Source organism: Colletotrichum aenigma, assembly GCF_013390185.1.
Source record: "Colletotrichum aenigma strain Cg56 chromosome Unknown KSG_Cg56_contig10, whole genome shotgun sequence".
Classification (NCBI taxonomy): Eukaryota; Fungi; Ascomycota; class Sordariomycetes; order Glomerellales; family Glomerellaceae; genus Colletotrichum; species Colletotrichum aenigma.
Genome location: NW_023500916.1, coordinates 2,940,655 through 2,951,211, shown reverse-complemented (window position 1 = coordinate 2,951,211; position 10,557 = coordinate 2,940,655). Strand labels below are relative to the sequence as shown.

The 10,557-nt window shown below is 56.2% G+C and overlaps 2 protein-coding genes across 2 annotated transcripts; one reads left to right on the top strand and one right to left on the bottom strand.

Annotated features, from left to right (window-relative positions):
- Positions 1-2,136: 2,136 nt before the first annotated feature.
- CGCA056_v014661 (uncharacterized protein) lies at positions 2,137-2,713 on the bottom strand (the record flags this gene model as incomplete). Its single annotated transcript, XM_037329903.1, has 3 exons — positions 2,137-2,247; positions 2,539-2,620; positions 2,679-2,713. 3 exons carry the CDS (start codon positions 2,711-2,713, stop codon positions 2,137-2,139), a joined length of 228 nt encoding a protein of 75 aa, XP_037171792.1.
- Positions 2,714-7,830: 5,117 nt separating this feature from the next.
- Positions 7,831-9,783, top strand: CGCA056_v014660 (uncharacterized protein; the record flags this gene model as incomplete). The annotated part of the gene is made up of 1 exon (XM_037329902.1): positions 7,831-9,783. One exon carries the CDS (start codon positions 7,831-7,833, stop codon positions 9,781-9,783), a length of 1,953 nt encoding a protein of 650 aa, XP_037171791.1.
- Between the last annotated feature and the right edge of the window lie 774 nt (positions 9,784-10,557).

Genomic DNA, 10,557 nt, shown 5'->3' with positions numbered 1-10,557 from the left:
TGGCACCTCCTGTCAAACCACAAATCTCCTTCAGCCCTTCGCTAAACCTCTCGCGTCTTCCTAATCAGGCCAGCGCGTTTTGAAGCAAACCCCAGACAGACGCAAAATGACGACATGCGCCGCCGCCGAGCGTCTTCTCGTCGGACGTGCTCCGGGGCTAGCAGTCCGGGACAAACGCTCTATCGCCAACCTCGCCGTGTTGTCGCCCGTGATAGCTACCTTGGCCATCATCAGATTCTACACCGCTCGCAGTCTGTGCAGAGAAGGGCCGCGTCTAGTCGCAGTCTGTGCCCTCGGCGCCTCTTCTTGGTGATTGCCGATCCTTCTTTCCCTATCCGCAAGCCTCATCCTTCAGAAGATCCAAACCGCTTGGGAAGTGCTGCTGTCTTGATCCCGGGTACGAGTGGATTGCAAATCTCTCGGATCCGAGTCGTGTCGAACCCAGCAACCAGCCCGCCGTGGCTACGATTTCAAAGTTGATGATATTTTCCTGTTCAAGCTTTTTGAGTTGAATTCACCTTTCCCCATGGGTTCATGTCATTCGGGAAAACTGACTCACCAACCGGAACCGCGAAGTGCAAGCCTAACCGCGCGATTGCGTTCATCTCGCATCCAGTCTTTTCCCGTAGACTTCTGCCGCCCGTTTTATCGCGTGGCCGTCAACGACGGGAGGCAGGCTGCAGGACCAGCAAATACACGCCGACAGCCACGTCGCGCAAAAGCCCGTGCTCGCAGACAATCCAGCCTCGAACAAGCCACCCAGAGATAAGCGACGATATTCACGGCTCCTCGCTTGGGTTTGGGGGCTGGACCCAAGCTGGAGACAAACCTGGGCGAACACCTGCAGGATCGGGAAATCAGCCACACCAAACCCAGACCCCGGCGTGGGCTCTGTGATGACACTGGGGTTGCGTTGCTCCGGCCAATATCGCACACATCCCGCGCTGGCAAAAACAAAAGAAATCCGAAAGGGACCCTTGGTTAGTGGCTCATTTCGGCGTTGATAACGTTTTTCGCGGCACGACACGAGCGACGAGCGTCATTTCCCGTACGCAGTCTGGTCACAATTAATAGTCTCTCACCACGCGCCGATGCGGCGGCGGCGCGGGGGGACACCCACTCCATGTCTTTCCGAGATGAGGCTTGACGCGTTGTGTGGTGATAAGCAGCCGCCGAGAGAAAGATTCGTAGAATTTCCTTTTTTGCATTTCACATGCGTGCGTCGGCGCATTGTCGAACCCGCCGATAGCTGCAGGCGTGCAATTTCCAACGGCGCTGCATGGTGTTGCTGCTCATGCTGTCTCAAATGAGGGTGGCATTCTCGATTAGATACTGCAAGGCGTGCGGCGGGCTTCATTGTCCTCGTGCGTCGCGACGATTGCTTGCTTTTGCAAGCTTATCCGCTGCATATTGAGGCCCCAAAGGCCGCCAATTTCTTGAAGCTGCGTTGAATCTTACCTCATATCCCGAGAGTCAATAGACGATGTTCGCCGGGATGCTTCTCTTTAGGGAATGCTGCTGTTGCAACCCGTGTCGTCCGCAGCCATGTCCAGTGAAACCTCGGGTGGTAGCCTCGTAGGGTGGCAATCAACATATTTTCCGAATACGCCCTGGTTTAGTAGCAGCCGATGCTGGCTCAGAAGATCAACTTCCACTCAACAACATGCGATCCGCCTGAGATCAAGTATATGCCCCAGGTGTCGTCAGTTGATGAGGCTAGCTTCACAAACATCTGCGGTACTTGCCCCTCTTCTTGCTCAACCCTGTGGCCATGCCAGGAGGGAAAGATTGAATGCCACAGTGACGACAATGTTGCCGTCAACTCTCAGGAAGACGCAAAACCAGCTGTTCCATGCTCAAGAAAAGGGTTCCCTTTTCCCCGTGGTACAGGCCGTATTCATCTCAAGTGTGTGTCCTCATCTCAAGTCTGTGTCCCTGTCATCTTGCTTGGCCTATGTCCGGTCAAAAGGGGGTGCGAGGCACGACATCTTATCTACAGTCGTGCCTCGTAGCACGCCGTGGCGGGGAATAAGCCCGCCCTGCTGTCAACGTTGCCTCGAGGGAGACAATGCACTGAGGAGCCTGGTTGGATACAAGGTTGGAGTTATACCGCCAGACATGTAACCTGATGAGCTGTCAGCGCTTCTGTGCGACAATGTGTAACGACCCCTCTTCGTGAATATCCATTTTCATGGCACTGACGGTGGCATTCAAGAGTCGTCCTTCATCGACGTCCGGCTTAGGCCCCTGGCCAGAGCGAAAGGTTGGCCCTCTCAAATTGGTATGAAGAAATCGTGTTGATGATGGCGAAACCGTCAGGTTACAGTCTCACAACAGCAAGATGGTCAAACAAGATGTACTTTTGAAGCCCTCTTGTATCCTGTAACCTGGTAGACAAGCTTTCTCTAGACATCATCGATAAACCAAATTTCGCTGGATTTCGAAAGTCCACCCGACGTGGCACCGCATAAATGTCGCAATGATGGTCGCGATGCTTGTCACCATATATAGACATACTTTAAACATCCCACAAGTTACTTTTGAGAGCCTTCCGGCAGGCATCTGTTGATTTCCGTTAATTTGTGTTGTGTTGTGTTCATCAGTCTCGCCATAAAGACCAATGCCCACTTAGTAAACGTCAATGTCTGCCATCAATCAGCAGCAAACGATTGAATCTGCTGTTGGCAACAGCGAAGATGGTACCGATATTCATCGTTGAGCTTGAGACAAGTCGAGAATGGTATCGCGACCTTCCAAGATATCCCTCGCAAACCCCGCGGGCATCATCCAGTCGATTCTCCATGACGCCAACGCGAGGAGGAAGTCAGCCTTTCGGATGGAACATCATAATCTTCATGTCGTCTGAATTTGCAACGCCACTTACGTGTACCTCGCCCGTGGATATCGGACAGTAGATCTCTTTGTCTTGAGAGATGGTCAAAGGGTCCTGAGGCGAATGGTTCCAAATACGAGATCAGCGGCACAGTGTCCGCGATTGCCGCCGCGTCTAGTTGTCTTCCGAAAGGATCTCCAAAACAAGAGGTTCACCAGCAACCAGATCTGGGGCCAAGATCAACGGCGCCACCCTGCGACTGTGTAAAGCGACGGGCGAGGGGTCCGTCGGATAAACGATTGAAGCCGACTGAGCCCGGTGAGGAGCGGACGAAAGTGGAGCTAGAAACGCGGGGAAGGGTCGCTCATCCCTGCTTCGCCGGCCGGCCGCGGGTGTGCCCGGCAGGGCATCCCGCTGTCTTCTCGCGGCACCATTTCAGGGCTTTCGGGCCCAGGCAGGGACGGTTGGCCCCGGACGGTGCGAGCAGTTCCCGGCAAGTGATTCGAGGGCGAGACAGGCACCGAGACGGCTGGCAGCACCACCCCCGCCCGGTGAAAACCAGTTCTAGGTGGTCTCAACAAAAAGTCCCGCTGAGCGGTGTGTGTCAGATGCATCTAGGGCGGTTTAGCGGCCGCAGGTCAATCATTCACCTACCAATGACAATGGCCCGTAGTTACTGATTATCACGAGAACTGCTCGCGCTACAGGTGGCTTGCAGACGAGGGGTAGCATCGCAGGGAGCGCGCGTGGCAGAAAAAAGCAGAAACTGGGCACGTGTGCGGTTGTGCTGTCGTGGGTGCTCGGACGCAAAGACCAAGGAAGCTGACAGAGGCTGGAGACGGTGAGGTTGTCGTGAAGTCGCACCGACCGAGCTGGGCGGGGTTTGCTGCTTGGCTAAGTTAAGCTGGAAGTGAGTTCGAAGCTTAAGCAGTTCCCCGGCTCATGGTTTCCTGCAGAACGACGGGGCGACGGGGCATATGCAGAGGCAGCTGGAGCTTGAATGCGTTGTTTGGTAGTGTCGGAGTCATGTTTAATCAAACGTGTTTTAGGGCGGCACAGAGCGGTGGTTTGATGCCGGTATCGGTGAGCTGAAGCGCCGTCTGGAAGTCTCACTTCTCTCTAAAGTAAACTCGCTATAGAAGCAAGGGACATGTCTTTCGACGGCCGTCAAGCTTTGGGCAAAGTGTGGCGTGCCGCACTTGAATGATAAGACGCCGAAGTAAAGGGCGTCAATGATGTGGGGGTTCGACGGGGGTCGGTGATCGTCGGTGAGCTTGATTTGGGATCTGGACAATGGCGCACTTTTTGGTGATTGATCCTGGTGTGGCGTATCAGTACCGTACCGGCCTAGCAAGGGAGGTGACTGGATGACCCCCGTGCGCCGTGCGGGAAACGGACAGCAGGAACGTGATGTGACGCGGGGGATATCGCCGTTGCCCGGCTCCCGCAATCAACTTCTCAAGCGACAGAGTGGTCTTGCTTGTGTGGAATGTGGAATGTTTCTCGTCTTTGCTTGATGTGTTGGCAAGGCTGGGGATTTGGGGCGACCCGTCCAGTCAATGAACGGTTTCGACGCATTTCCCAGTTGGCTCAACTGACTGATCCCAAAGCGGCAGTCATCCGATCTTTGCAATGTCCAAGAAAACATGGCGTCAGTTGAGGTGTCAAGTAGCGTCAGATAGCGCGGCGCATGAACGAACGAAGCACTCCGGGAGACTGCCCCGGGCGGAAGTGTCCAAAGCAAGAACGAACGCAAGCTGGCCCGGGTTTGCTGCGTTGTTGGCCTTGGAAGTTGGAACTGCTGAAAGAGATCAATTCAAGTTTTGTCGGCCGGGGCTCGTAAAACAATTTCGGGGCTTGACTCGTAAGTAGCAGCACAGCCACACCGAAGCCTCGCTGCTCATCTTAGCGATACGGTTTCCTGAAATTCGACAGAAATTACGACCCAAGAATGCTGATTTCTGGGGAAGCAACATTCCCGAAGAGTCCAGCAATCTGGGGACGGACAAGCGGCCTTCTGGCCTGGGTGCCTGGGAAGGAAGTTTTGGCGGCCACGGCGGGAATCCGGGCAGCATGTCAGTTGGCAGTCCGGGGACTTTAGCGTCGGGGCAGGGGTGGTTCGTCGGTGAAGAGAATCAGGCAAAGTCGAAGAGGCAGCTAGCCTCTGGCCCTCTGCTGATATGCCTTGTGACAGAGCTCATGAATCTATCGGTTGGGGTGGAAGGTTGGCCAGCAGAGTTCGGGTGGCAGAGGCATTAGCGGACTGCAGGGTGGTCGAAGGCACCGCTGGGGAGAGACGTGGTGCGGCCGGCCGGCATGATATGGAGACGCTTCCGGGGCGAACAGACGCCATTTCCGTCAGGTGCTGGCAGGTTGTTGTCTCTAGAGGGCTCCTCTTCTCTCCATCTCCATGCATAACGTGAGCAGTAGCGGTGGTCGAGATTCAAGCTCCAGTCCGTTGAGGTCGAGGCCGTGAGACATAGGCGACGGCAGGCGCTACTTAGCAACGTCTGCTGTCGTCGGTGGTGTTCTCTTTCTTTCTCAACGCAGGCCAAGCATTCCTCATGGACGTCGGCTGGAGTGGTCTGGTGCCGGTCTCGTCTGTTGTGCTGGACACTAAGAGCGCAGCGCCAACACGGGTCGGCTTGCCTGGAACGTGTATCCGTACGGTACACTATGCGCGGGCGGGTAGTGCAGTCAGGTACGGAGGGTACGGCGGAGGTACCAGCCGGGCCCAGACAAGGGTAGGATGCATGATCGCTGAGGTCTGGTTCCGTGTCGGGGCATCTGGCCCTGGGTGTTGCACCCTTGGGCGGGACCAAGAAAGTCGGTTGAGGCGATGATGTCAAATGGCAGATTGTGGCATCGGAAAGAAGGCACATGGGTTGGACGGGGAGGGCGAGATTATTGGCATTTTGGGCAGCGTCGAAGCAGTGAAGCTGGAGCCAAAAGGCCATGTGCAATTTGACATGCTCCGTAGTTGGGCTGCCCTTGGCCCTGGCCTCTTGAGAAGGAAAAGGAGGAAGAGGAGGAGCTCTTCTGGTTTTGGTCTGCGCAGTGCCCTGGCCCTGCCCTGCTCATATCCGCGATGAGCATCTGACCTGTGGGAAGGGTTCCGGTACCCACGGCTGCAACGGTGGTATTTTTGGAGTACCAGCTTGTCCCCGGGAGGCTCAGAATAGTACGAGAAAAGGCGGGCTCGAATGAAACAAAGACTGGATTTGGGTTGCAAAACTGGAACGGAGGGACTGGAGAAAGTGAATGGGTTAGCTGGGTTGACTGGAGATAGACTGGAGCGTCTGGAGAGAGGGACAGAGAGAAGGAGGAGGAGACGAGACGAAGAAGGGCCGTGTCGGCGTTGTGCATGTTGAGCCGCCGAGACGGTCGAGGTACAAGCAGTGGAGGAGATGGAGTGGGAATTGGGAGATCATGGACGTGGAATTGGTGAATCGGAGTTTGTGGGAGCGGGAGCGGCAATGTACCTGCAAGGTGTGACCCTCTGAAAATGCGACTGTGTTATGGAGGCAGCTGCTCGGTGCTCGGTTGGTCCTTCTTTCTGACAGAGACAGCCGAGAGATTGACATTGACTGACAGAGGCGGAGAGGAGAGGAGAGGGCGGGGCGGCGGGTGTTGTGCGACATCGGGGCACCGGTTGAGGTGACGAAGAGGTCTGGCCGCGCTGGATGTGTGCTTGTTCAGAGTGATTATCATAGTAATCTTTTTTTCCCCCTTAATTGCTTCGACCTGGACTTGTTGATGGCTATCTCTAAGACAAAATGACTGGATGATAACGCTCATGTCGAGTAACAATGGGAAGGCGGACAGGTGCATCTTGAGGGGGGGGTTCCTTCCTCACCCAATGGCATCATCCATTCCACTGCAGCGTTCCTGCCCCGCGGCCACCCTCCTTCGGCACAGTGCTCATGAAGACGCACACCGTCGGTATACCTGGGTGTGATCCCACTCGCTCACTTCAGCGAGTGTGTCCTTGCTGGGAAAGGTACCTTCTCCCGTACCTACCCTTCCTAGACAAGCCGCGTACCTTGGCCAGCCCGGGCGAACCCCACTACACCCTCGCATGCCCGCTGTGCAGCGTGCCCTTGGATTTCCATCTCAGTCTGAAGTGCGGTCACCGGTGTGTGTGTTCTGGAAGACTGCGAAAAAAAAATATGAAAAAGGGCCTGGCCTGGAACGTATCCGTACATGGCGCACTTAACCCCGGGCGCCAACAGTGCCACATAAGGTAGCCTTGGCCTAGGTAGCTCTACTTTTACTGATTTATTGAGAGAGAGAGAGAGAACCCAAGTACTCGGATACGTACCGCGGACAATGCGCCCACTGTGTTATTCTTACGACCGCACACTCCCATCGCCCCCACTTCCCTGCACCTGTTCTTGCCGCTCCCGTTCTCGCTGCCGCTGCTGCCGCTGCTCCAGTTGCTGTTACTCACTGCATTGCTGTGCCGTCAATCGCTTGCTGCTTCCAGGCGCCTTGTGACCGCTCACCCCTTACTAGCATCCATTCCATTCTTTCCGCGCCTTGACTTTCTCTGCTGAAGCTGCTCCATAGTCGCAACAAGTACCTACCCTACCTCGTCTGTCTGACTCTTCGACAAATACTCACGATCCGTCCTCCGCCTTGCCTTGCCTTACCTTACCTTCTTCCTCCTCTCTCCAACTGCGCGTCTGCACGGGCAGCGATAGCATCGCCGGCACCAACAGCCCCCAACCACGGACCAACCTCTCTCACACGACCACCCCAACACGCACATACACACCACATAAACTCCCGCCGGAAGGACGAGCGTCATCTTCGTCCCATCACTGCCCCTCCTTGCACTACAAAGGGTCCTGTTCTCCAGCCCTGCAAACTCAGCGCCGTCCGTCTGACTTCAACCCTCCCACCCGTTCCTGATCCCTTCGTTTTCGTTCGGATCCCACCTTCGCCCGCAACGAACAACCACCACAACAACACCATACCTTTCGCCGTCCTCCGCCATGGCTCAGTCCACCGAGCCGCGGAGGCGGTTCGCTCCCGTCCCCATCGAAACCACTTTCGAGTCCGTTCGAAAGAGCTCCCAGCAGCAGCAGGGACAGCAGCAACACCAACATCAGCCTGGTCCAGCACCAGAACCCACTCCCGAACACACCCCGCGAACTCCGTCACCGAATCCATTCGAGCAGCAGCTTCGCCAGCCTCCGCCCCAGCACCATGACGACCACCAGAAGCCGAAGCGCCGCTTCGCTCCCCAGCTGATCGAGACCTCGAGGCGAGCCCGAAGGGTGGGAGACACCGGCCCTGCCACTCGACCGACCGACAAGACCGACATCACTCCCTACACGAACCACATCTACCTCCAGCGCACCAAGTCACGAAAGAGGATCGCCGACGGCACCTCTTCCCCTGCCTCCCAGGTCATTCAGCGACAGCCCAAGGGCGCAAGGCGAGAGTCAGAAGACGAGAATGCCGGCACCTACATGTTGGAGTGGGCCGCCATGGAGGCCGAGAGACAGATGCAAGAGGCTGCTCTCGCTGCTTTCCCCAACAGTCGCCCTCGTGAGGGTGGCGCTGCCCACTTCTACTTCAGAGAGAGCTCCGGGGACGACAGCACTCCCGAAAGCATCTCGCCCCAGCCAACGGGGACTGCCTCCAAAACCCGTGCCCGTCACGCCAATGCACCCCGGCGGAAATCTTCAGACTTGGGCTACTGGCATAAGCATATGCAGGAGCATGCAGAGAAGCTGGCAGTGGAGAGGGGCGAGCATATCCCCGTCTTTGACGAGGAGGACGAGGATGATTCGGCCATTGACAGGATGGAGCTCGACAGCCCCCCTGATCCTCTGTGGTTGACCAACACCAGGAATCAGACCGCCGATGCTGGCTCCAAGGGTCCAATTGGCGAGGTCTTGATGCCGCTGATAACCTCTGACCCTGTCTCAGCCAAAGATACGGCGCAGCCAGCGCTCCCCCCACCTGAACCGGTGACCAAGCCCATCGGCGAGACTGGAATGCCATATGTCCCTTCCACTCCAGCCACCCAAACTGCTGCTGTGCCCATTGCCAAACCTGCCCAGGTCGTCCCAGAGACTGGTTTCCGCAACGCTGGCGGCGGCGGATTCGGCAGACCCTTTGGAAACTTTGGGTTGCCCGCCGAAACTAGCGAGTTTAGGAGGATGCGCAAGGCCGCCTCGCCGCCAATGTTGGGCAAGGACATCGTCTTCCGCAAGTGCCCCTCACCGAAGCAGACGAAGCTCGAGCCGGATCACCCCTTCTCAGAGCTCCCTACCGCCGAAGAGAGAAACAGGGATACTACGGGAGAAGCCGGATTGTGGAGGGGCTACTGCTTCCGAAAGAGCGAGAGCGATCAGGCCATAGTGCCTGCATCTCTTCAGGGACCCAGAATGCTGCATACACCGCTGCCTCCCTCCACTCCCGGGGATCCATTCGCTGCAGCTTTTGGCAAGAGCTCTCTCACTGACGAGCCCGGTTCCCACTATGCATCCGCCACTCTCACCCCAAGCACCGCCGAACACCGCGTTCGGTCGGGTGAGTTTAAGGGTCTTCACATGCTTCATGGCTTGGAAGAACGTCTGAAGCGCGAGAAGGCTCTCGAGGAGAAAATTGCCTCCGAGTTTGACGACACTTTCATTACACAGGTTTACAACTACTTGTCTCTTGGATATCCGGCCATGGCCCGGTCTTTCGACGAGGAGCTTGCCAAGATTTCCCACATGAGCGTTGATGAGCTGGAGATGGAAGATGCCAAGCAGATGGCATCCGGCCACTTGATGGAGCCAGCTGAGGCCGAGATGGCAGAGGAGAAGAGGTGCCCCCGATGGAAGGCGCTGAAGGCGTACATCTTTGAGTGGGCACGACAACATCCCGACTTGGACAGCCTCGATCCTCTCGCTTGGGGTGTGCGTGAGAGACGAGGCAGTTGGGCAATCTAGACGGCAAATGATGGAAATACAAATCATACAGCGGAGGATTGGCTTAGCGACACAGCATGATCATGTGGAAGAGAAGGGTATCGAGTGCTTTTGCGACAAACACAGCGCGTTATCAACGGCGTTTCAGCACAGTCATTCATTGCAAGGAGATATATTTTGGTCAGCATTGAGATTTTGGGTGTTTCGATATGGGCGAAAAAATACGCGGTGTTTGAGAAAGTTTAGAACAGCATGAAGAGGTGCATGGCTGCATTCCCAGAGTCCAGACGGCGTCTGTGGGGTAGACAGTGGGGTTTGATGCATTCGAGACCAACAGAGAGGGGCGACTGAGGATCGGTCGACGGCCGGGCGGTTCCGTAGGGCGGAGCGGCGCCGAGCGAGAGGGGAAAAGGCTGCGGACGAGTTGCGCTGCATTGCATGTGCGAGGGTCCTCTTGATGGATTACAGGAAGGATCTAGGTACAGATTGTACACGAGCCCTGCCCAGTAGGGGTATTCGAGTTTTTGGAGCGTGCGCAACAGGATATCTCTGGCGCTCTGACAAGGCAGTATGAACCGAGGGCGGCGGCGGTCGCCTGATTTGACAAACATGAGGAGACCATTGGTTCGCTGTGAAGTGTGTGTTCCAGATAAGCCTTTTTTGTGTTTCATACGTTAGCATTCCACTGGCTGAAATACCAGCCATCCCCATTGATTTCACACCAGAACAGGGTGTTGAATTTAGTAGGTTGCGTGAAGATTATGTGAAGCCAGCAATGGCCTCAATGCCGGAGTT